This window comes from Pseudopodoces humilis, chromosome 1, assembly GCF_049639895.1.
Source record: "Pseudopodoces humilis isolate 2021_Gansu_Grassland_sample_001 chromosome 1, ASM4963989v1, whole genome shotgun sequence".
Taxonomy (NCBI): domain Eukaryota; kingdom Metazoa; phylum Chordata; class Aves; order Passeriformes; family Paridae; genus Pseudopodoces; species Pseudopodoces humilis.
In genome coordinates this window covers 89624467-89650304 of record NC_142200.1, presented here as the reverse complement: position 1 = coordinate 89650304, position 25838 = coordinate 89624467, and the positions used below count along the sequence as shown (strand labels likewise).

Sequence of the window (25838 nt, the reverse complement as noted above, 5' to 3'; positions counted from 1 at the left end):
GGGAATTAAACTGGGTAAATTATGTCCCTAGGAAAGCTCTCTCCCCTTCAGTCATAAAAGACAAAACACGCTTTTGCAATTGGCACTGTTATTTTATTAGTACGAGTATACTGAAACAATAAACTTGTACTGGTATACAGACAATTTCTTTAAAACAATTTTGTTCAAATTTTGAATCAAACATTGTTTTATTATAATAATGAAATAATTTCTACCTAGAAAACCTGCAAGCACCATCAAAGAAAGGGACCATAAAATTCAATAAACAGACGCGAGTGTATCCTACAAATAGACACACCACCATTAGAAAATAGAATATGAATTCTTCCATTTTTTTTAATATTTGTTTTAAAAAAGCTAGTGCAAGTACAATATTTTACACTGGAATTACAGAGAGTATGCACGCATATGGAAAAAAGTTCTCCTGTCACAATAAAAGCTCTTAACTATGTCTGTATGCACTTAAAATCTTCTCCTCTTTTCAATAAGGTGCAAAACGTTATTCCCTCCCTATTTTCTCCTTTGTACTGGCCATGTCAGCTCAATTTCTCCCCAACACAAAGCTGCGATATCCCTTTTATTGGGCCTACACTAGGAACTACACTGGAAGTGTGATTTGCAACAACCCTCGTTAGTAATACCAGACAATTAAAAAAAAAAAAAAATTACTTTAAAAACTACTGATGTCAAATGGCTGGACCTGACCCCAGCTTGGCCAAGTGCCACTGCCAGCTGCTGCTGGGAGCGGTGACATAGCTAGTACAAAATGGATTTCAGTAGCTCACCCAAACTGAAAAAGGTTGGGAAATTCCCCCACCCCCACTTTTGTACACTGCGAAAAGAACAGTGTTCAACAAGTTAATATATTATTAAAAAAAAAAAAAAGGAGCAAATACATACATTAGTGAGTTTCAACATTAGCTGACTGTCGTGAAGAGCTGCATCTATGCCCTACCAGATTAGTAACTTTGCGAAGCGCCTGGCCTGACGGCCCGGCTGAAGACGCAGACCGAGCCACCTGCAGCCACCCCCGGCTCGTTTTTGCCCTCAGCTGCCCAGATCCAAACCCGATGGACTGGAACAAGAATTCTGCAGAGCTTGTTCAATGGGAGAGTACCTGGGTCCTGCACTTTTAAAAGGTGGAATCCCCTCACCAGTGGGTGTGCAGGGGCAGGCCTGCACTGCCTGCAGAGCCAGTGGTCCCACTCTGGGACCCAATCTGGGCCCTGAAGTTTCTGCCCATCACCCATCCTGTAGTACAGCAAGGACAGCTTGAACAAGTGTCTCCGCTCGCTGCAAACAACACTTCCAATGCACACCTACTGCGTGGTCAAGGGAAAGGGCACAGGAGCTTTAACTGCTCAAAATAGAAACTAACAAAAAAGAAACAACCTTGGATGAAGCCTCCATAAAATCTCAGTGGAAGACTTGAGTCCTTTCAGCTAACAACAAGAAAAAAAACCTATGGAAACCTTAGAGACTGTTATTGTATAAATACTACCTGTTGGCTGAATGCACTTCACCGTAACACAACTGGGGCTGGTCTCTGAGCACCTGGGGGTCACTTGCACAGGGCGAGCATTCCCACTCCGTGTTCCTGCGGAAGTCGAAGCTGGGGTCACCTCCGGGGAGGGGGATGGGAGCACCCTTAAACTTTGCCCTCTCCACCCTGCCACCAGCTCCCAGCTGCCCAGCTCAATCTTTGGAACAGAAAAGGATCCTCTCTTCAGAAACTGCTTCAGGATCCTCTCCTTTTGGCTTCTGGAAAACATCAGTCTTGCCATCAGTCAAGACCATCACTGGAACCATGCTCTGTGTGACCAGCTGCTCCCGGCGCCCTGGCAGCAGCGGTGGGGGAGAGGGGCAGTGACAGGGGCTGGAAGGCCGGGTCGCCTCAGGTACCATGCTGCTGCTAGTACTGGGCAAGGACACCTTGTTACAAGCACTTCTAGCTCAGGGTTGTACTCTTTGGATTTCATCTGGAACAGGCAGTGCTGAAAACACATGGAACAGCATCCCCAGAGAGAAAAAAATGGGACCAAAAGGCCTCAGACAGAAAGTACACAGGTTGTGCTCTGCCAGCAGCAGCTCTCAACCCGAGGGCTGCCAGCACCAGCAGGGTCCCCAAACTCGGACCAGCCAGGCCATGCCTGCCCTGGACACGGCCGAGACCTCCCTCAAAACCGGCCTTGACCTCTGGGCTGCCAGGGGCTTCCTCAGCGCAGGCAGAAGAGACTTAAAGCCAAAATATAACTGGAGAGTGAGACTCTAGTTTTGCACAGTAGCCACCCTTCGAAGTGCCTGGTAGCTGCACTCAAGAATTGCTGCTCCAAGGTGTATTTTCAGCACAGGAATAAACAGTGTGACTCCATTCCCCAGAAATGGGACCCATGTAATACAAACAGAAAATTAAGCACAGTTGTTCTTTAAGAGCCTTTTAAGTAATAATTCTTCCTGGCCAGAGCCAATACAAATCAGATCATCTAGACATGACATTTTCTATATACAAAAAACATGTAACTTTCAACCTTTCTCTGCTTTTGTATTTAAAAACTTTTTTTTTTTTTTACAAACAAGGTATGAAACTCACTGTTCAAACAGAGCCATCTCTTTTTCAAACACTGAATGAATCATTCCAACATTCATTTTTCTTTTGTGCAATTTTTTAAAACATTACCTGTACTCCTCAATGTGAGTGCTTCAAAAAAAGTTTCTATTTTTAATAAGCTTCTCAAATTAGGTTTACATCAAAAAATATTCCCACAAGGTATAGTGCTACAAGAAAAGATCCTATCAGTAAAGGTAACACATCTGAAGCGAGGTCGTCTATGTAAAAGAAATTGAACTCTGGAGTAGAGGTGTGCAACGCGTTTGGAATTTCCCTATGGGCACAAAGCAAGGCTGTCCTCAGGACAGGGAATCAAGTGGACATGTAGGCATACACGTAAAAAAAAATGCACACATAACTTCTTTGTGTGCAAACAGACACTTCTGCCTGGGGGTGTGTGTGCACATATGCATATCTGTATCAACAAATTCTCATTTTGCTATGTATTACAGGATTTGGGGGAGTGGGAGGGTTAGAAAAACCAGAGAAAAGGAAATTACTGCCTCCACTCAGGTGGTATGTTCATTCCCCTTGCTTTTCACATCAGCACTGGCCAGAGCCCACAGTGGACTCTGCTGCTACCTGTGATGATGGGGAGGGAAGAAATGGAAACTGTATGAGTGCATATCCCATTCTGCCATTTGTCAAGTTTCTGGGACAGCAGAAGTGTTTCAATGGGCCAAATCCCCTGCACCTGCCCAAGGCTTCTGCCCTGGTGAACCCCGACATTTTCCAGCTGCTGAATTAAGGTCAGGATCTGGCCCTGATTGAACCACGCTTCAATTTCACAAAGATTTATACATGTGCTTTACAGCAAGCCCCTGAGCAGTCTTTGCCAGCCAGCCCAGACCTCCCATGGGGACATGTATAAGTGTTTGCAGAACTGGGTCCCATGACACACAGAGCATTGCACCAAGAGCTACTCTGAAACACTATTAGTGTTTAAAAAGATTGAGAATTTGCTCTCCTTGACACAGGCTTTTTTTTTTTTTTTCTTTTTTTAAGCAGTTGCAAGAATTAACAGAATTTCACCATTTCCTTTTTGCTACTGGCAACACACTTTAAAGAAATATAAATCTCTGCAGAGAGTGTATTTTCATGATAACCAACAGCTACAGTTCATTCTGAGCCTGCTGCTTTTGTATTGCAATCTAAGTGAGATCTACAAAGTTTAAACCATGAGATGCAGGAAATCCAAACTTGTCTGTAACATTGTACATCCCTACTCCGGAGCAGTAAAAGTGCTGCTTCTGGTCACATCAGTGTACCACACATACGCCAGCCCCATCCCTGAGTAAAAGGTGTGAAAGGTTTCTAAATGTTCCTTGATTTAAGGGAAACAAGAGTAGTGATGTCACTTCCCCATGCTGAGAAAATGACGGGGAACGACAGGTTGAATGAAGCGACAGTGGGACGAAGGAATTAAAGGAATGAAAAAAGGAACGTTGTGTCCCTCCCCTCCTCCCGAGGTCTGCATCTTCGAGGGAAAGCAAGCCTAAGGGCAAGGTACAAAATGGTAAAATAGGTCAACAGCGACCCTGATTCGGGTCTCAACCAGAGGACTTGAGGTAAGTGACATCAAACTCAAATTCCCCACGATGTGGCCCAGACAAACTGAAACAATGCCTAAGTTAAACGCTATAAGGAACAGTCACTTTATATATATAGATATATAGATAGATGATAGATAGATAGATAGATAGATAGATAGATAGATAGATAGATAGATAGATAGACAGACAGACAAATAGATTTTTATTTTTTTTTTTAGAAATCCCTATAAAGAGGTTCTTGTTTTATTTTTCTTTGCCCTGACTAATTTCTTGGTGATTGTATGTATTTCGTTGTAAACTAAAGAGGCCTGCTACAGAAGGAAAGAAACAGACAAAAAGAAAACTGCTGTTAGTTACTATTGCAAAGCGGCAGCCACGCAGAGCGGAGGCCAAGCCTTGTCCTTTGGCTTCACCTCAGCATCCCCGTGCTTGCAGTGGTATTTTGCACCTGCCCTGTGGATCGATGGCACTCCTGGGCCTGGGGCTGCACTGCAAGGGATGCTCAGTGCCAGAGGGAGAGGCAAAGCCCCGCCTTACAAAGGACTTGGCCCCGGTGGGAGCCAGCTCCTGCAGGCGTGTGTCCAGGCGGAATGTGGCACTAGGCCATATGGTTGAGTGCCACCCTCTGCCTGGATGCCATGTAGACAAGAATACATCTCTTTTTTTCTATTTTTTTTTCTTCCTGGATCTCTTTAAACAACAAATACAAAAAGGGTTCATGTTTCCCGGGGCAAGGGATCTTCTATCCTTAATATGGTGTGGGTTTTTTGGAGGGGGGAGGATCGGGAGGGACTTATTAATGGTGGGTGGTTGGCAGGGAGAAAGGTAGAAAGAAAGAATTCAAAAGAGACAAAACCAGGGGAAATCAGAAGTGGATATGAGATCTAGCTAACACCGCACAGGTGAGTCTAAGTTGGCACGTAAAGTATTGCACATCCTACAAAAGCTAAAGCATGGAAGGGGACAATTGTTTGGAAAGAACCAGTTATTTCAGAATTCCTCAGTCTGAAATACAAGCACAGAACTAATACATTCCTATTGCTCCAAATGTATTTTTTATTATTATTTTTTTTTTTTATTTTTTTAGTGTTAGTTGAATAGATCCAGTCAGTTTAATAGCCCCTGCTTCCTTATTAACCACAAGTATGTATGTGTATGGTTTTACTTGAGATTTCTTTTTTTCCAAGTACACGTGAAGTACAGAAATAGTGGTACGACTGTGAACTAAAATCTGTAATTCTTTCTATTCCTTTACCATCAAAGCTTAAAAAAAAAAAATACAGGAAACAAAACAAAACAATAAATTGCAAGTGCCCTGAGCAGAGTATATGGAAGATTAAGCAACTTCTCTGAGCAGAAATATTAACAAATAAGCACTAACTAAGCTGTGTGATTGTGAGAAGAAACCCACTCAGCTATTTGGTAGCCCGCTGAGAGGTTAATAAAATTCAAGGAAATTAAAAAAAAAGTTTCAAGCTATTTTAAACATATTTCAACTTTTTGGTGCACCCCAGAATATGGTATAAAAACAATTAGGTCTGGTGTGAGCTAAATTTCAAGTAACAAGTAACAAGAGTCAAAGATGGGGTTTGGGGTTAACATTTCTTCTCTTAAAGAAAAGCACTGTATTTCAGGGGAGAGGGAAAACAAGACTTTAAATAAATTTGTTCACTTTAGGTTATTGTGTTTCTAATGACAGACTTTGATTTCCTGTTCTCCCTGTGAGTACAGCTTCTTCAAAACTACCTGAAGGATGTGAACTCGCCAACCAAAAACGACGACACAAACGCTTGCTCACGGAGGGCCCGAGCGTGATCCCACTGGAATCCCGCTGGGATCTTTCAAGAGGCAGCGACAGGTTTTAGCACTCAGCCCCAACATACTTCATACTCACACCTCCCCAAGGCTCGTGCAGGGGGCTGGGTGCACAGCACCGCAGAGGATCCGGCCCTACCTGGGGAAAGAAAAGACTGAACGCGTGAATCCCTCCGCTCCTACTTGGTTTGTACCAAACTCTTGAAATGTCGCCTTTCCAATGGAAAACGATGCAATTAAAATAACAAATAATAATAATAATAATAATAACAATAACAATAATAACAATAGGTTTGTTTTCAAAACAAACAAACACCTTGCTTACTTATAGAAATGGTTTGTTTTTTTCTGGAAAACTCTCTCAGCAAGTCTGAAGAAAAATTCTCAGAGGTGTCCCGGTAGGACCTGGTTCTGTGTGGCCGATACGGTAGAAAGACCGAAAATGAACTCTGAAAGGAACGTAACCCTATGAAATGGCCTAGAGCGTAGGCAGGTTAGTGAGTAATTGCTACATTTGTTTATGCTCTTTCAGACCCCCCCCACCCCACAACATTATTAGGTAAAAACTGCAGGAATACCACACAAATGATAAACTCAAGATGTGCAAATTGCAAGATTCTTTAAAGTCCATCTTTTTCAAAAACACTGGACAATGATTTTTTTTCCTCTTTCCTTTTTCCTTTCTCTTATTTTTTTTTTTATTATGTCAGCTCGCATATGCCTTTAACTCTTTCTCAAGCATTAAAGTTTAAAAAGTGCCTCCTATTAAGTAGTCCTTTGTGGACAATGACTGTCACATACTAGTTCAATAATTCACATTCATCCCTTTGAAACCACATTAAAACTTTCAGCATCTTGCCTGTGAGAAAACTTTACATAGTTGCATGTAGTTACAGTGTTGAAGAGATTTGTTTGTTGTTGTTGCCTTCTGAGCAGATTAAAGTGATATACAGTACGTACTGAGTGTTAGACCAGGATGCTCAGCAATAAAGTGTGAACAGCATTTTAAGTGCTTAAAGACATTCTAGGTTCATCTTCAACAGCGGATTCCTGTGTCACACACCGCAATTTGAAAAAAGTGGCACCAGTTGTCCATAACCATGAACTAAAACCAGTACTAGAGTTAAAGACAAAGATTTGCAACCTAACTGCAAACGATGGATGCCTGTGATCTCAAAGGGGCAGTCTGCGTCTACCTTGTGGAAGCAAATGTCAATGGCGTAACCCGGTCAATTTGTCTAACACTGCACAGAAACAGGAGTGAGCCTGAGCCAGGCGCATCCACAGAGCCAGAGGCCTCCTCGCACACCCACGCACACCCACGCCACACGCACACACCCACCCCCCCCCCGCTGTCAAGGGAAACCCTGCAGGGCGACCGGCGCGAGAGTCCGTACAGCCTCGCCGTCGCTGACTCTGGGCAATGGAACTGCACTAGCAAGCAGAAAGGAAATGTGGTGTGGCAGTTTGCTTTAGGAATAAAAATCAGTGCAGTCAGACCCCATGGGGGAAAAATATATATATACATATACACACACACAAATATATATATATATATATATGTATATATATATATATATATATGTATAGTAGAGCCTTGAGTAAGAGTTGGCTTGTTGTTGAAAACATCAGAGACTGTCTGATCCTTTTCAGTAACACACCCAAGGGCTGTGTCCTCAGCATCCACCTGGGGTGAGGAAACCTCATCACCAACCCGCCAAAGAGCGGCCGTCCCGCCCCAGGGGCTGGCATGCACCCACCCACCCACACACACACACACAAGCATGCACCCCATGTTTGACACACACCTCTGCTACAGTTCCCTTCTCCTCACCTCCACCCAAAAAAACTAGAACAGGAACTAAAACAACAAAACAAACACACAAAAAAAACAAACAAACCCCCCCCCCCCCAAAAAACAGCGACAAAAAGAAAACAAAATCACAGCTGGACCCTGTCCTACACGAGGTGTTAGAAAACAGGAGCCATGACAACACATTCATTTCCACTAAGGGTGTGTGAAGCAGATACTGCCCCTTCTGTAGCTCTTGATAAACCTAGTCACTGACAAACACTTGTGGAAAAACATATGCACCAGTCTCCTGCATAATACCAGCTGCAACTATAACAACAAGGTTATAACATAAACCTAAAATAAGATGATAACATGTAAATACTGGGTTATTTAGTCTACAGTACAGTAATCTGGATAAAAATGACAAGGGATAGCCTAATTTCCTTTCCCCAAACAACTTTTACTTTCCTACGTTGGATCGACCTTCAATGCAAATCTTAACCTCCTGAGGAATAAAAGAAGGCTTGGGAAGAGTCAAAGGTGGCTCCTCTTCTGATTTCTCTAGTTTTCGTGTTTCGGGGGCTGACCACCTCCTCTTCCTCGTTGCTGGGGGCTTGCTGGGTTCTGTTTTGGTGAGCAAAGGTGCTGCAGGCAATCCTATTTTGTCCGGAAACTTCAGTTCACCGTTTTCAGCTAACATCTGTGCGCTTCCCTGATTAATCCCATTTTCCTGCTCCGCATACCTGTGTCTACTTCCACCTAGACTGTCATTCTTTGAATGCTTCAGCAAGATACTAGCTGAGTCCATGGGCTGGCCCTTTTTAATAGAGCCGTTCTTCAGGTTCTTGAGTGTGAGCGATATGCAGACGTCCCCCACTGAGAGTTTGGAGCATGGCAAATCAAAGAGCTGGCTGGTTCTTTCAGGGCAGCAGGATGACCAGCCTTGTCCAAATACAAAAAAAGGGTATTCTACCAAGACTTCCACGCTGACCTGCAGAAAGAGAGGGGACAACACAGGGAGACAGAGGGAGAGAGAGGGGAGAGCATGAGATCACTCCATGAGCCCTCACACATGTGCAGTGCCTGCCATAGGGTATGGAGGGATAGAGCTGGAATTGCAAAAGTGATGTTCAGTTTCTGCAAAATCAGAATATTGGTCACCAGACCTCACACCAGCCTTTGTCACCCAGCTGTTAATACTTTCTCTGAGCTCAGTATTTCATAGCACAAACCTCAGCAGGAATCAAGCTTTACCTTTACCCAGCCACTCAGGCATAAGAGTTAGAACAGCTTTGGTGTCCAGCAAGCTGTTTCCCACCATATCCTTGTGGTACCTAGGACCTGTAATTAAAATCTAAAGACGTTCCAACCAGAGGATGGTTCAAGAGAAGCTCTCAGTTCTGACACAATCTCCTAAATGATCACAGGAATGTCATCCTGACCTCTGTCCAAACAAGCTTTCACTGAGCAGCTTGAAAGGGTGAAGGCACTCTGCCAGGGGAAGGCCATGAGCACATGCAGAGTTGTAGCCGTAAGAGCAGCAAGTGAGAGCCTGCCTTCCCCCAGCAGTCTGTTACCAGTCCAGTTTTTTCCCTTTTCACGCCCAGTCTTCCACTCTGCTACAGAGTTTACCTCCTGCACTTCCTCAGGGAGGCAGTCATCCCTCCTTCTTCTGCAGTTCCTGTACCCTGTTTTCCTTTTCCGTACCATGTCTCCTTTCCCCCTGCTTCACCCCACTTTCAAGACATATCTGGTCAGGAATCCAGATCTAACCATCTTATAGGGAACTGCCATAGCCAGAACAGACCAATAACAGGTGCCCCCTGCTCCCCGACCTTGCAAATGCTGGGCCTTGAGGTCCCAACAAGATAAAAACATCTGATAAAACAACATGATAAAAACACATGATAAAATACCCACTTATCTTTGAACGCGGTAGCAGTCCAGTACTCACTGCAGGCTCAAACACTTGATGTGGACTCGTGATTCTCAACCTATGGGGCTGATTCCACCCCCGCCCCCCCAGCAAACTACAAAGAGAGCAGGAAATTCTGACTAAAACTTCTTTAAAACTGGCTGTTTTTAGCTGCTGCCTGTCACACCAGTGAGGCCTGCGACCCTAATAGGCTGGCTTGTGCTGAAGACAGATACCCTTTGCTCTGCTCACATGGTCCTTAAGTCCTCTGGTGCCCTTCTCAGGCATGGGGGCAGGATCTCACTTGGATGGGTGGTAGGGGAAAAAGGGTAGGAGATCACCTGAATACATGTGCTCACCTTTTTTCTAAGCCATTCAACAGCCACGGACTATACCAGCTGCCTGGAGAGACTTACCTCTCCAGGACCAAGGACTCATAAGGAACATCACAGTAGGCTCGTGAAACCAGCTCTCACTCTGGGAACAAGTAACACTGTCACACCCAGCATGGCTTTCCATCATTAAAAATGCATTTCAACACAGGAGCAGTTTGAGATGCACACTGCACTGCAGTATTCCAACACATTTGTTCATAATATAATATTAAGTGTGAACCTTGGGATGAAGTTGCACGGTCTGTCTCACAGAAGAGGCTGGACTCTTTGGAAGCACTGCCCCCAGCAGCCTTTCCTAGCTAGCCCTGCTAGCTAGGAAGCTAGCCCTTTGCTAGCCTAGCCCTGCTAGCAATGCCACTTCCACAGCTGCCCTCCCTGCAAGCAGGGCCCCTGGTGGTGCCCCTCACACCCCACCAGCTCCACAGCCTTCTTGGGCAAGAACACTTGCTCAGGAATGTCCGATAGCTCAGAGATAGAAGCTCCAGAACCAGGAAATCAATGATGCCCACTGGGTGCTGATGGTGCCTCTGACTAAGTGCATGCCATGCACTAGCAGCCAACTGCTGGTTATGAAAGAGTTGATTCTGCTGGAAAAAAACCTAATTGAGTCTATAAATATATACTATGTACTTCTGCAACTAGGCCAGCAGATAATGCTGCATCCATTATCCTGCCACTCCACCTGCCCAACACAGTAAGCCACTGTACAAGGAATTTCAAAAGGACCAGTTTAGAGGCGTAAGATACTACATCAATTTCTGTCATGCTAAACCTTTTCCAACCAGAACTATTTGCCAACAGTCAAATTACACACACTGCAATAGTGGAAAGGGTCCTGACTTGAGCCCTGGTTTAAGTTTTGAACTATGGGGAAAGTGGGGTGAGATAACCATGAAAGCCCCATCCCTTCAAGCTGCTGGATAGAAACACTCCAGCACCAGGATTTGCAGAAATATTTGCCCAAAGCTTGGGATGCTATTCCATACACACGCATCTCAGTTTAAGTGGAGTCTAATCAGGAGAAGTTCTGAGTATCCAGCATCTCCCATGGACTTACATGGAAACTGCTGTCTGCACAAGAACTTTAGGTTGTCTACAGGCATGGATCATCTGGTGGACGCAGCTTTCTCCTTTATATTGCTTTTTCTCACCTCTTTCTTTCTTCATGCCTGCTGCACATTTTTTTTTTTTCTTTTTCTACGTTGCCACCCATGTCAAAATGTATTTGTGTCTGTGGGAATCATACTTGCTTGTGTCCATCACCCTTACCAATACACAAGCTCCTCTTGATGTCAACACACTTCCACCACATATTATGATTTTTTTTTTAATGTAGCATCCAAAACACTTGCCTGTAGGGTTGGTAAGTGAATAATGCCAAATTGGTGGCGGTGATCATGAATTAACACCAAAGACGGTGGAGTGCTGGAATCTCCACAATCTGGTCACACTGTTCATGTACCACTATTGATTTGAAATGGGTTCCCTCATGGATTATCAAGCTGTTTTATTTGTCTGCTTCTAGATTCAGCTAAGAAGGGATTTGAGGCAACCATCCTCTAAAAACAATAGTAGTTTAAGACCTTTGAAGTGTGAAAGTTCAGTAAAAACACCCCACAAAATTTTTTTCTGACCACTGCATTCAAACACAAACTCCCTTATTTTAAAAGCTTCCCCCCCCGCATCCCCCAGTATTTTGCCATGATTATTATAAGAGAGAAGGAAATTTGGAACTTTTCTACCTACTAGTAAGAGGACAAAGTAAGAAACAAACATGCTGGTTCCTCTCAAAGCTTTCTGAGGCTCTACTGCAAGCTACATTTATATTTCTATTTGTTAACACTGACTAGTAAAACCACGCAAAACTCTTCAGTGAAGCCACTGAAATCTGCAACTTTCTATGACCCTTTGTAATTTTTATTTCTCATCCAAACTCAATAGGCAAGACAGGCTTAAGACAGCTTAAGAAGCCCCAGCTGGAGCTGGAATGCAGATACTAGGGGCTGGCAGATCTGATGCCCAGGAAACACCCTTCCCACCATTTAGAAACACAATAACTTTGGTCTTGGGCCTCACTGCTGCAACCAAAATAACAAGCACGAAAGCAAAAGGTGCCTAATGAAAGTGGTTCATGAGAACAATATTTTAATAAATGTAAACATACATTTTCCAATTAAGTGTTTTTTCTCCATAATGCTATTAAAATGTGATGAAACTAGGAGTGGCAGGTTGGAAACAAAGAGAAGAAAGCAGTTCTGGAAACAATGTGTAATTAAGCAGCAGCACTCTCCACTGAAGGCCTTGCTGTGGGTGCTGAAAGGCTCCTCGGGCCCAAATAACAGCTGGGTGGATTCACAGAATAGAAGCTCTCCTTCTCACAGAGAGAAGCCTATGCAGTGCCATGCTCCCACACAACCTCCCCTGTTCAGAAACTTCAGGACTTTTAATGTTCTCCCCGCACTCCAATGCCTTCACAAGAGTGGATTTCCTGTAAGAGATTTCTGGGGCGGTAAGGCAGCACCGTGTGCCACGGAACCACTCCCCAGAACGTGGTCTGACTGGGCACCCCCCCCAGGGCTGCATCTACCCCAGTAGAAAGTACTACTTTCTACTAGTAGAAGTAGTATAGTCTTTACTATAGAAAAGGCAGGCAGGGCTGAAACATCAGGGGCTGCTGCTATCTGCAGTCACGCAATCCCGTAATTTCTCAAGAGAAGCCGCCAGCAGACCACAGGTTGCCGCCTTTATCACATGAGCTGTGTCATCTGCTGCATTCCCAGAACGCAGTAACGTGAGGACAGACCACAGTCACCCATCACTTGGGAGACAAAAGGACTTGCTGTCCTGTGACCAGGGGACACAGAGATCACATGAGGGGAAGGCTGGGGGAGATCTCCATCTGCAGCAGTGAACTGAGTCAACATCTCTTTCTGTGTCTGTTACAGTGAAAGAGATAATGAAAAGGGAAGCTCAAAGAAAAACTAACCATTTGTACATGCACTGAAAGATGTAAGGGGAAAACTGAACTAGATCATGGTTTAAACTCATATGCACTAAACTAAACTAGTTATGGCTACTAACTGGATGCTCTAATGGGACTTTCCATTACTTCAGTGGTTATGATTCCAGTTTGGTATTGTTGGTGTTTTTTTTTTTAAAAATAAGGAAAATTAAGAACTGTATGATCATCTTTTCCATTTAATCTATACTTTAGAAATTATTAGGAACTGAAATGTAGCATTTCAGAGAACTTATCTTGCATAGCCTGTGGGCTTTGACCTTAATATCAAGGGAGGTGAATTACTGGCTTTTGTGTTCTCCCAGCAGCAAAAGGACGGACAGGTAATAATGATGGAATTCTTATTACAAAAATAATATGTGGAATTCCAAAGAGATGTAGATCCATGGGTCTTGTCTTCTAGGCACCTTGAATGCAGAGGAGTAGCAGCTGGACTTTGGGTTCTGGCCCAGTTGATACTTACATGACTTCTTAATCCAGAGCTGGGATGCTGTGAAACAGAAACCTAGCATCCCTCCAGGGGTAAAGACAGCTAGTTCAGTTATTTCAGTTATTAAGGCCTTCAGCTGAGTTGATTTTCCTCTAGGTTTCCATACCTGGAAGAGGGATGGATTTTCTAGGTGACTGGAGGACTGGAAAAGGAGGGAAGATGACCCCTTTCTGCCCAAGTGCTGTTCTGGGGAGGGCCAACTGTTGGCTTGCAGTGACACTACACAACAGTAGCTGCATGATGCCTCCCTGTTTACTTTACAGTGGTTTATGCTCAGCTGAAAATAACCTCCTACCTCTGTGCCTCAACTGGTGAGAAAATTAGCTGATGTTTGCACAGAGCCTGAAAATACAGATTCATCAATATTATAATGACTTCCCAGAGATCCCTGGGAGGAGTAAGTAAGTGAGCCAAAGCTAATGATAACAACACTATTTTTGTATGGCACTTACTCTTTACAAGTTACACTCCCTTGGTAATACCACTCGAAAAGCTCTCTCCTTGCAGAAGCACGTATGCAAGTGAAACTCAATTGTAATGAAACACTTTGTGGAGCTGCACTACACACACAACTCTATCCCCCTGCACTCCAGAGTCAAGAGCTCTATTTCAGCGTGGCAGCACCACAGTGCCGGTGCTCAGAGCAGCGTGACCAAGTACTGATCTTTCAGCAAGAAGACTAAGCCTCTTCACACGGGCAATTTTCTAAGGAGTAATGACTGGTGCACACCTGCAAATACAGCTGAATACTTCCAGAGCTCCACGGCAGGCTAAGGGTGAGGTCACAGAGACTTCAAGCACGTAGAAATGCACACACACTCTCTCTCTCTCTCTTTCTCTCCCCCTGCCCCAAGACGAAGGAAAACCGGCAGTCGTCCCTGCTATGCAGGGACACAGCTGATCTGGGAAGAGACCCAAGTCCTGGAATCTGCAGGAAACCTAAATTAAACCCCTGTTTCTAATCATATCTCTATGTGACTCGCCCTCCATTCTGGAAGCATCCCCGGTGGGAAACACAGCTGGGGAGTATTTTGGCGCGATGATGTCAGCCTGCTCCTGATAGGCTTCTCTGTAAGGTGACACTTTGCTGGGTAAGACCTGTGTGCCAGGCCGTGGATTTGTGCAGCCTCGGACTCGCTCCCTTTCTGCCAGAGGATGGCACTCCACCCCCTGCAAAAGCGCAGCTCTTCCCAGGACTGCAGCCCATTGCCTGCCTTGACAGTGCTGTGACCGAGACATGACACAAACGCTACCTGCTCATTTGTACCTCTTCTGCTGTGCAGACACCGATAGCCAGGCTGCAGGCAGAGAAATGTGAGCAAGATGAAAATTGCAGAGTAGAGATTGCTAGTTTTGAAATCTCATTATTCAAGGCACCACAGCAAATTATAGTAACTGGTCATGATCCAAGGACAGTTCCTCTAACCGTGACACCTGAGATGCACCAAAATACAATTAAGCAGCGGGGGGAAAAAATCGAGTCTCTACACTGAAAGCACCAGAGGCTCGACTTCAATCAGCTGTGCAGATGCAAGCACCTACGTGAATGAATCCACACAGGGAATCTTCCTGTTTGACTTGAAAAGGAGGACATGTCACATGTAGTGATTTACCATGTATATACACTTGGGGAAGGACAGGCCACAGGATGCTGAGACTGTAAAAAATTTTCTGTGTGATCCACTTCTCAGTACCATCACCATCTGCTTTTTGCCTTCAAACCATCAGCCTGAGGTGTGTTACTACCTGTGTCTGTGTCCAGTTCCTCTCATTCTCCCTCTCTCTCACTCTGTTTTTCCAGCACTGAGGCTGCAGCATCAGAGCTGCAGATGGAGTTCACAGCACTCGCACCAAAACAAAAAGATTTGCAACAGGATTATCTAAACCGAGTACCTCCAGGAAGCCAAACGCTACGCTTTACAGCATCAACCAACAGAATCTAAATTGCTCAGAAAGAAAATGGACAGCATCAGGGTAATGCTTTAAAATCAATATGCACTCGTTCTCAACCTAAAAACACCTCTGGAAAGTTACAGGTTTTTCTTCCTGCTTTGCAAACAGAGAAACAAATGTCAGAAGCACAGCCTACCCAGACACCTAGGCGGTTTTTCCTTCCAAATTGCACTTGACCACAGAGTTTACATGAGCCATGCAATGTTAAAACCACCTTCAAGTGAAGCCTCAGTAAAACTCTGTAGTGCATTTCAGTAACTTATGTGCATGAGAACCATTCCCAGGCAGCTCCAAGTTTTCAAGGCATGGAAATTCACTGCCTTGTGCCCTACCTATCTTTTTAGAGTAGGTTTTGATCTGATTCTATCACAACCTTTCTGGTGTGAATAGTAAAAATCACCTATCAAAATGAAAAATGTAACCCTTCATACCCCTTATACTATCTGGTATTTTAATCAAAACCCACAAAAATCATATAAGTCTTCCTGTGAGTTCTCCAGACCCGTATTATATCCAAGAGTTTACATTTATCACCAGTGTGACCTGATGGCTCCCCCAGCTCAGCCAGGTGGATGATTTGTGGTCTACAGTTTGGATGAAGAACCATCTACAGATGGATGAAGAATCCGAGTGGATCCAAAGCAAGTGAGCTGTGATGTGGCCTGGGGGGCCACAGCATGCATCCCAGTCCAACCCCCCCAGCCCATCACGCGTTGCCATTACCTGTGCTCGATGCTCCCCCACCGCAAACTGTATGATGGCGATGCCTGGGCTATGGCTGTCTTCGATCCTCTCCACAGTGCTGGAGTCTATTTTCAGGTCGTTGCTAATTTCCGCACTCTGTATGAAGTCTTCTGTTTTCAAGTCCTCTACTTTCTTCAGCTCCCCGTTGGCCAGCTGGATGATCGACCCCTTCATGAAGTAAGGGGGCAGCGTGGGGGGCGCGGCGGCGGGGGAGGCAATGGACTGCACCACGGGCAGGTGGATCTGCGCCTGCACCATGGTGGCCTGGTAGGCAGGCTGGGTGGTGAGGGGCTCCGCGCTGAAGTTCTCGCTCTTGGGGACGGCGGTGGTGACGAACGTGTGAGGCACTGCTGCAAACTGAGGAGACGACGTGACGATCGCAGGCGTGACTCCCGACGGCTCGACGTCCGCGCTGCCGACCGGTATCAGCAGGGACTGGGTGCCCGGGATCACCAGGTGCTGCGGCAGGCTGCTGGGGTAGCCGATGGCTTGCTGCTGGCCACTCAGGTAGCCGATCACCGGCGGCTGGGTCCCAGTGTAGAAAGCTGTCGCCGGCAGCCCCACAGGGAGCTGCTCGGAGGCGCTGTGGGTGGTCTGAATGACGGTGTGAGGGGACAGCGTGGCCACCGCCTTCACCCCCTCGTGGCCCAGAGCCTGCTGTGGAGACAAGGCATAGGACCGGTGGGTCGGCTTTCCTAAGTGCAAACTTCCCTTGTCGTTGAGGGCTGAAGGAGAGGTCTCACGGTTGGCGGCCTGCTGCACCTCCATGTCTGCCGTGGGCGTGCTGCTGTTGGGGACCACCATGACAGAGGCACGGACACCTGAGGAATCCCGCACGCCGTACTCGGCGGGGCTCGAGTGGACCACCACGTGCCTGGTCTCATAATGATGGGGAGCTGGTTTATTGCCTGCTTTGACTAGACCCATGTCGGCAGAAGGCGAAATGCCGTACCTTCGGCTCTTCTCTATCTCGCCATTCAGTACCTCCTTGGCCTGCATCGCCTGCAGCCGGCTGCTCTCGGGTTTCTTGGGGGGATCCCTGGTGACAAAGTGGCCCCCCGAGTCAGTGTACTGCACCACCACTTGGGAGGAAGGGCCGAGGGTGAGGGTGTGCGGGATCACTGTCTGATGTGGGTGAAGGGGGACAGGGATGGTTGGAGGAGAGACATTTCTGACAGTGCTCTGGGAAGAGCTGGAAATGTGGACGTACTGGTTCTGCTGGGTGGGTGGAGGAGACCCAGCAGCAATCAGTCCAGGCGTCCTGACCAGGTGCGGCTCAACTTTGTGCCCCTGCTGGCTTAAGCCGCTCATGCTGGCCAGCAAAGTGGAATAAGCCTCCAGCTGGGAACGCTGGGATGGAGTGGTCGCAACAGCTGTGGCCGCCGCCACGGCGCCAGTCGCAGAATTGGCTGTTGGGGAAATCAGCTGCGAGGGGATGAACCCGGTGTACGATCCACTGTACTGGGGCCCGACGAACTGGAAGGTGTGCTGCAGGTGAGTGTACTGCACGGGGGAAACGGGGGTCCCTGACTGGGAGAGGGCGGGCGAGTACACCGTGGGAAGAGTGGTAGAGGCTGGAACGGACCTGGGCGCACTCGGCGGGGAATAGTCCAGCCCTGCAGACAGTGACTTGTGCAAACCCTGCTGCAAGCCTGCCTCCACCGAGGAGGTGCCCCCGGGCCGGTGCCGGCCCCCCAGGCTGCCCTGGCCACTGGGTGTGCTGGGGAGCCATGCCAGGTTATCTGCACGGTGGTTTTCGTTTGGCAGGACCGGCTTCACCTCCGAAGGCAGGCTGGTGGCAGGGATTTCTCGCTTCTTAGGCGGCAGGCATTCATTGCTCCGCTCTTGGTTGGATTTCATCTTTCGCCGTCCCCCCTCCACTGTGCTTGCTTCACTGTCTGGCTGGTTCTGATTTCAGTCTGATAAATGGAAAGTCACATTTGATTTCTGCAGGGGATCCAGTGACTTCATGAGGAATCATCTCCCTGTGAGCACGATCCTCCGACAGCTCCTCTGGATTCTGCAACGAAAGGGTGGGCAAGGGAGACGGGAGTTATATCGTCAGCAATGAGAAATGAAAACAAATAAGCAGATACCCTAAATCAGCAAACAGGAAAAAGACCTCTGGAAAAAAAAGAAAAATGGTCAGTCATTGCCACTCTCACGTCAAGGAACAGTTGACAGCTAGCTATGCTGTAAACAGCAGAAAAATCCTGGGCATGTCTGCTAATACATCAGGAAAACATTTAAAAATTTAGGCATATCAGAAACAACCTGGCCATAACTTGGCACATTTAGTAGCAGTCATTCATTTATTTCCCAAGGCCCATTCTCCTCCCCCTGCAAAAACCCTCCATGTCTCTATGGTGCCTGTTTCGTTTTTCCAGCCTCTTCTTCCCCTGCAATGATGACACTGCCTTCACCCTAACATGCCCTAAAAAAGCATGGGAGCACAGCAGGAAGCCCTGAGGAACAGGCACACACAAAAATTATTGTTAGCAACAAGTCACTGTGAGTGGTACAGAAGGATGGTGGTGGGTCACTCCTAAACCCCTGAACCCCAGAGACACTGGCAGGGCAACTTCACGTGACACCATGCAGGGCTGTGGAGGCAGCAGCTGCCTCCTGTCTCTGCTCCACACCACAGCTCATTACAGGGACACGTGTGCTTCATCTCCCAGTCTGGCAATGAACCTCAGCCACGGGAGCTATTTACAGCAGCAGCCCAGAGCCAGGGATGGATCTGAGCCAGGTTTTTGATATCTGGTGGGGATTTTTTGACCCAGTGCTTTGAACTAACTCCCTCTGCTACTGATGCCTCACATTCAGGTGTCCATGCAGGACTTTGCTGGGAGGAGCCCTCAGCCACATGCAGGTAGGCCAGAGCAGGTGCTGGCACCATATCGGATCTCTGACAGGATCCAACCCCACTGTTTCTTAGCCACTGCTGCACCAGAAAGGCTGTGGGTACCACACTCACAGCCATGGCCACAGGTCCAATCACTGAGCAAACTACTCAGCCTTGGGGACGCCTGCCCAGATCTGCTCAGAAAACCATGTTTGAGCTTCCTGATCCAATTCATGAGCCCCCACCACTGCAAAAACTCACAGTTTTATATTGGGCTGATTTTGCTATTGGAGAAAGTAAGTTGCTTTTCTCTGGATCACCTATTTCATCCAAAGGCAACAAAGCCTTCCTAAGTCTTCTATTACCTTTTAAAGAAAATATTGTAACTAAAACACATTTACTCTCTTCCTGAAACCTACCTTGCATTGAGTAATCAACCCTTGTGGAGAGTGAAACCCTTCCTCAGCCCCTGTCCAGCCACTACCTGTCATCTGTATTTCTGGCTGTTTTGAAAGTTGTGCAAGAATGGGTAATGAGAATGAGAAACCGCGCACCTCACGTGAACAGCATGAACTGCATGAACAGCAGCTCAACAAAAAAAGCATGCATTACATGTAAGAAGAATAGAGAGAAAGAATTAAGAGTGGATGTGAAAGAAGATGGAAATAGGATATAGCCCACTTTAAAGGGAATGCTGAGCAGCAGTAATGATACTTATCTTATGGCAAGTAATATTCCTTTGGGGGATTTCTTTCCCTGCTGCCTCACTTCTAATGAACAATAAGCCTGATGTTTATATGTGTTTGAAGTACTTTGAAGACACACTAGACTCAGATTAAACCTATCTTTAAAAGCACTCTTTACGTTTATGGTCCTCCAAGTTGCTTTAAGCCTGCAGGAAAAGTCCAAACCTACTAAAGGTTTGATATAATCAGTCTTAAGTTAATTATTCCATTCTTTAAATATTGATAAACAGTAATGAAACACCAATAGCTAGAGCTGAGGGAGAGGGAGTAAAGCACTGCTTCAGGGTAGATTCCCTGGCTTTCAGGAAATAGGGAGAATGAAAGAACTCGGGGCAGCTTCAGATGGCCCGATGACACCCAGAGTGCAGCAGCCCAGGCACTATCCTGACCTGCCCTGGTCTGTCAGCGCCATCACCTCAGCACCGCGACTGCGGCGACGAGAACAGCCAGGAGACAGGGTCCCTGCTAGATCAGCACGGGCCTTCCCCTCCTCCTAACAGTTGCTCAGCGTGTCTTGGCAACAGCTAAAATTATTATATTACACATGACTTACAGATTTTTCTTTTTAAGTTCGACTAAAAATAAAACTGCCGAGCTCACATTTGCGCAGTCATCCTTGGTTAACTTTAGCTCTCTGTAGCCTTCTGCCCCGGGCAGTCAGCTTGGGTAGGTAAGTCAGCAGATCCTGGCCCAGGCAGCTGCCCAGGGGGAATGTCCTCAGCATGGGGTGCTCTTCCTGCTCCCCGTTCGACAAGGAGCTTGTGCTGGGCTTGGACCATCCTCCAATCTCTTCTGGAACATGAGCTGCAAATCCAGAACTGAAATACACTCCCACAGGGAGGCAGAGGGCTGGCTTCTCTGCCTGCAACAGAGCAGGGACCTTGTACATGGGATTGAATAGGGACAGGCTCTTTTGCTGTGATGGGTAAACCAGGCTTCCAAAACCAGTGGTTCCAGAAGTTTGAGGCATCTGCATTTGTTCTTCATCTAAAGTAGTATACTGTGAAGTTCTGTGAAATGGGGTGAAGTTTCATTATGCAGGAGCTGAAGCAAAGATTTTATTCTTCTAAATAGCATTGAACCAGTGAGGTTTGGGTGGCCTCCAATGTCAAAGCTAACATCCTTCAAAAATACCAAATACTCTTTTGGGTTGTGCATTTTAGTTTTTGTATAAATCCTTCAGATGGCTGACTTCATCTTTACCAATAATAAAAGGGCTCCCCAAAATCTTCTGGAGAGCACAGGAGGAATGAATACATTTAATGGAGACAAGGGATGAGACAGCATAGAGCAGTGAATACTGCCCCACTTTTCCAAGCCCAAGCATTTCACAGTGAGACTTTGAACTCTTAACAGACATAGGATTGGATTTGCAAAAAATGCAAATATGCAGCATTAAACAGCCTACTTCTACTTCAAGACCTAAAAGACCTTTCAGCATAATTCAAGTTCCAGCAACAGTAGAGATAAGACAGGACTGATTTTGCTTGAGAAGCAATGAAAGGGAGACAACCCAAACAAGAATGTCTCAAAGGCAAGAGGTACAAGACCTGGTTAAACAGTTTTTTACTGGCTGTCCTAGAAAGATGAATGCCTGCCTTCTGTGGTGTGCCGCAGGGTTTGTTATTTGGATGCTCCTTTTTTTTTTTTGGCTCAAGACATTTTTCCAGCTCTGGAGCTTTCCTTTAACTTTAGAGCTGTCAGTCACGATTTGTAAGATATGCAAACGAGTAGGAAACACCAGGTGATTTTTTTGCTCCTGTGTGTGTCACAAGTGCGTGCGTGCGTGCAGGCATGTGTAATTATGGCTGGGAAGGTAAAAGGGACAAAGAGATCAGGGAGAGCAGCTGGACTTTGGTATCTCTGGCAGTGAGTACACATGAAACATTGCTAAACTGTCTGGACAACCAGTGTCCGCTGGCAGTCTGCCCACACACAAATTCCTGGAAAGGCTTAAGGCAGAAAAATAATCGCTTGAAGGAGTCACCATCTGGGCTTGCTCTGGTCCCAGAGGGATTGCTCACTGCAGCTCGGGATGTGCATTTTCATGCAAAATTCCAGTGTCTCTTTGCAAAGTACTTTAAATCTCCCCGTGTTTCTCAAAACAGCATTTTTCTACTTAATTCATCTAATAAATTTAAAGCACAGGAGTGGATATTGGGTTATAGCTTCAGATGCTGACCTCCTTTATTTTTCTGGAGTTCACTGCAGCAAAGGTAAAACCAGCAACACAAGCGTCCAAACACAGCGATATGCTGTGTCCCACCACTCAGGACTGAGTCCTGGGGTGCAGGGAAGTTGGGGCCAGAACCACAAACCACAGCAGCACCTGGCTATGCAAATGGTGGCACTTTCACTGCCCTGAGAAATCAAGTACCTTCTCTGTTCCATGGTGCAGCTAACATCCTTTTTTGGGTCTCTAAACCTCCTACAAAAATCTGGTCCCTCATCCTCCTCTGGTCCTTGACCTTTCTGCAGCTGCCAGCAAGCTCACACCATCACGTGGAACCAGAAGGAAGGACCGGCGCAAGAAGCACTCAGGGGGGCAGTCGTCAGCTTCCAACTTCAGGGATATTCAATTAAACCAGTCACTTATTGTCAAAAGGCTCCTTTGATCGCAAATCCTAAAAACACACAGAGTACTCTGACTTCTCAACTTCCACTTTCCAGGTATGGTCGGCAGACTCTCACATTTGTCGGTGCACTAGAAAAACTGCGTCTCTCCTCCATCGGACACCGCTGCCCTGCCTGGCACCTAAATGTTAATGCAACATTCGCAGAGTGGAGCCTGATCCGCGGCTCTTTATGTCTGGGGTGTTACCGGGCAGATGCAGCAGCGCAGTCTGATGCTCCCGCCTCAAATCACCCGCCCATCCTATCACGAGTGAGTAATTTCGGCAGCGCTGGAAATGAGTGAGAAGGGAGGCATTTCGTCCCACCTCTCCCCTCCCCTCCAAGGAGGCTGGCATCTTGCGGGATCAGATTCAGAGAGACGAAAAGACAGACACACTGCAGAGGGCTCCGCAGCTGCATTCTGGCTCTCAGATCTGTACGCCAGCTTTCTCCCCACGGCTCTACAGCCTGCCCGCTGCCAGCTACATATTCATGGTTGTAACTGCTACAGATTCCATTAGCCCTGCCATGTGCAGCTCAGCGCACGCCAACAATAGCTATAGGAGCTTATTGTCCAACCCGACCAATTTCACAGCTCCCTGGCAGAAATCCCGGGAGGGCCAACTGCAGAGATCCATTAATAAGGAACATGAAGACCTCTAATAAAATTTGAAATTCTCCTCCCAAAAATGAAAGGACTTCTGATCAACACTGCATCCGCAAGACAGATTGTCCAGTGCAGTGTTAGCTCTTATTATACTTCTGGGAATCTGCCACTGCAAATTGCTACAGGTTTCGGCACGGTGAGCAGCAGTTCTGCATGTCCTTCCTCTCCCCAGTCAGACCAGACAGACTGCACACAAGACAAAAAGCAAGTGATATGAACAAACCTCAGCGAGCACATCACCAGATGTGAGATGCCCAAAGGCTCAATATTCCAATGAATTTCATGGAAGTATGTAGGTACCAGAGCTGAGAGAGGAAGGTTTAGGAGGAAAAAAACAGTCTAATACATATTCCCAAAAGGACAGACAGATGATGGACACCCATTCATGAGCACAGGTGATACAAAGGGATTATCAGAAAGCTACTCTGCTGGTTAACTGTCTGTTTCTGCTACTTACCCTGAATTCTGAGGATAAGGAGAGATGTGCATGTCCTAAGCAGGGAACATGCATCCTGTGCTACTGTAGTTAGACTATGCTTAGTTAATAACACATACTTTTTTATACCTGCTAGCTGCTGGTGAACTGCACAGGAACATGGTGCTAGAATTATCTTTGGTTTTAGTTAAGCTAAATGCTGAATGAAGAGTTGGAATTAACTATCAAAAGTTTGCAGTTTTCTGCCATCAGATCATCTGGGTGCCATCACTGCATTCTGCAACAGGAGAGATGCCCTTATTTTCAGCATCTGTAAAAGTCACTCCGTGCTCTGGGTGTGCAGCAGATTTTCTGTCCTTTCTGTGCACACACACAGCAGTGCAACTACACATTAAGCTTTGCAGAACTATACTATGGGTACTATGAGTACTATGGGTGATTTAAACAGATTCACAGCTGCCTACATCCTTTGTCTACACAGAAAAAAAAGCTTTTAGCAAAGGTAATCTCTCATCTTCCAGCATGCTTTGCAGAGAGGTGGTACCAGAGCACGCAGTACAAGATGCCAGGGAAGCAAGAAAGCATTTCCCCTGAGAGCTGCAAGCTGACCCCATGTCAGGGCTCACATTGGAGGGCTGGGTGTGTTGGCTATCCTGCCACCCTCCCAGCCCACCCCACGGCAGCATCCTCGCTCCCCAGCACAGATATCCTCCACCATGCAGTGCCAAACCTGGACTCTCAGATGTCAGGAGTCAGGCCCAGCTTGCCTCTGAAACACATGATACCGGTTCACAAATAAAAGATTTATTAAATTTATAAAGGTGAAGGGTACTACTACTACTACTACTACTACTACTACTACTATTATTATTATTATTATTATTATTATTATTATTATTATTATTATTACTATTTCTTTTAACTTGCCCTTCTGCTTTGTGAGGCCTTTCAGGCTCAAGGTCTCTAGCTTTTCCCTGCAGCCCACAAGATCAGAAACTTACTAGTTTAGCTGAAAATGGAATTTCCCATCTCATCATTTGACACCAGGAACCAGAGATTTGTGAAATAGCATCAGATATCCACAGATAAAAATGCATGAGCTGACAGTGCTGATTACAGTGAAGTTTTTTTTGAGGGTGAAATGCTGGACTCCAGAGCCTTCTGCGTCTATAGGGGAAGGGAAAGGATGTAACCGCTAAGTGAGGGTCTGAGCCCTGGAGCAAAGCCATTTCAGTGTGCACAGCTTGATGCGCAGCTTTCTCTCTCAGCTGCACAGCAGTAAGTGCACCTCAGCTGACCCTACGAGAAGCAGCTCCATCTGCAGCCACAAAGGAAAGTTCTAGGGCTGCTCAGGCCTGGGGTCTCAGCTCAGGCTGACTGCCAGCTGCATAGTCCCACGTGGCCGGAGCTCATTCCAGCAGCTTCATGATCCACCACCATGCCGTACTGAAGACTGTACAGCCTGACAGAGGCCTGCCAAACCCCTCCAAAGCCCTGCTTCCCAAGCCTCGGAGTCAGCTGTGCCAGGACATGAGGACCACCAACCCAAGATGCTCGGGAAGTCAGCATTCTACTGCACACATACCCAGTCTGCAGTGGCAACATGGACACCGTGGAGCAAACACACATAAATTAAAGTGCTCCTTCAACCCCACCGACACCAGGACAGAAAGGGGGATCCCACCTATGCAACTCCACAAGTGGCCAGTGCAGCATCCAACCTTTTATCTCCTGCTTTGCAGCGACTGCTGTCGGAGCAGGACATCTGACAGTGCTCAGTGACACTCTCTCACACCCATCCCCTAGAGGCGCTTCTGCAGCTTAAATGAGTGAACAGAGTTCATTTATAAACAAGTCTAATACAGAAATTACTTTGTTGATGTTTTTCATTTATCTAAAATGTGCCTACAATGTGGCTACAATGGGAGCTGCCTACACAAATTTCCATTGAAAATTTCACATGAGTGACTATAAACGTAGCAACACCCACTCGCCACTCATTTTAACTTGTGACAGAAACTGTCATGCCTGTATGAACACATTTGTACTGCAGATATGTCACACAGGTCTCCTTCCATGTGTCTGAAAACGCTCGCTAACATTCTCTCCATCTTCTGCAGAACAAAATAAGAGAGACGCCTGGCTTCGCTGCCAGGAGACTTGAATAAGACCCCCACAAAAAATTACAGAAACCGGGGGCGTTTCACCCCTTTGAAGATCCAGCCAGAAACACCAGCAAGC

The 25838-nt window shown here is 46.4% G+C and overlaps 1 protein-coding gene across 15 annotated transcripts in view; it reads right to left on the bottom strand.

The window, feature by feature from the left end:
* Window positions 1–71: 71 nt before the first annotated feature.
* Window positions 72–25838, bottom strand: part of ATXN1 (ataxin 1) — a 368490-nt gene continuing 342723 nt past the window's right edge. For all 15 annotated transcript variants that reach the window (XM_088066906.1, XM_088066525.1, XM_088066474.1 and 12 more), the window contains 2 exons: window positions 16267–18307; window positions 72–8762 (listed from right to left, as the gene is read on the bottom strand). In XM_088066906.1, coding sequence (XP_087923032.1) covers window positions 8232–8762; window positions 16267–18147 — 2412 coding nt within the window. In that variant the 5' untranslated portion in view covers window positions 18148–18307 and the 3' untranslated portion in view covers window positions 72–8231. The remainder of the gene's footprint in view (window positions 8763–16266; window positions 18308–25838) is intronic.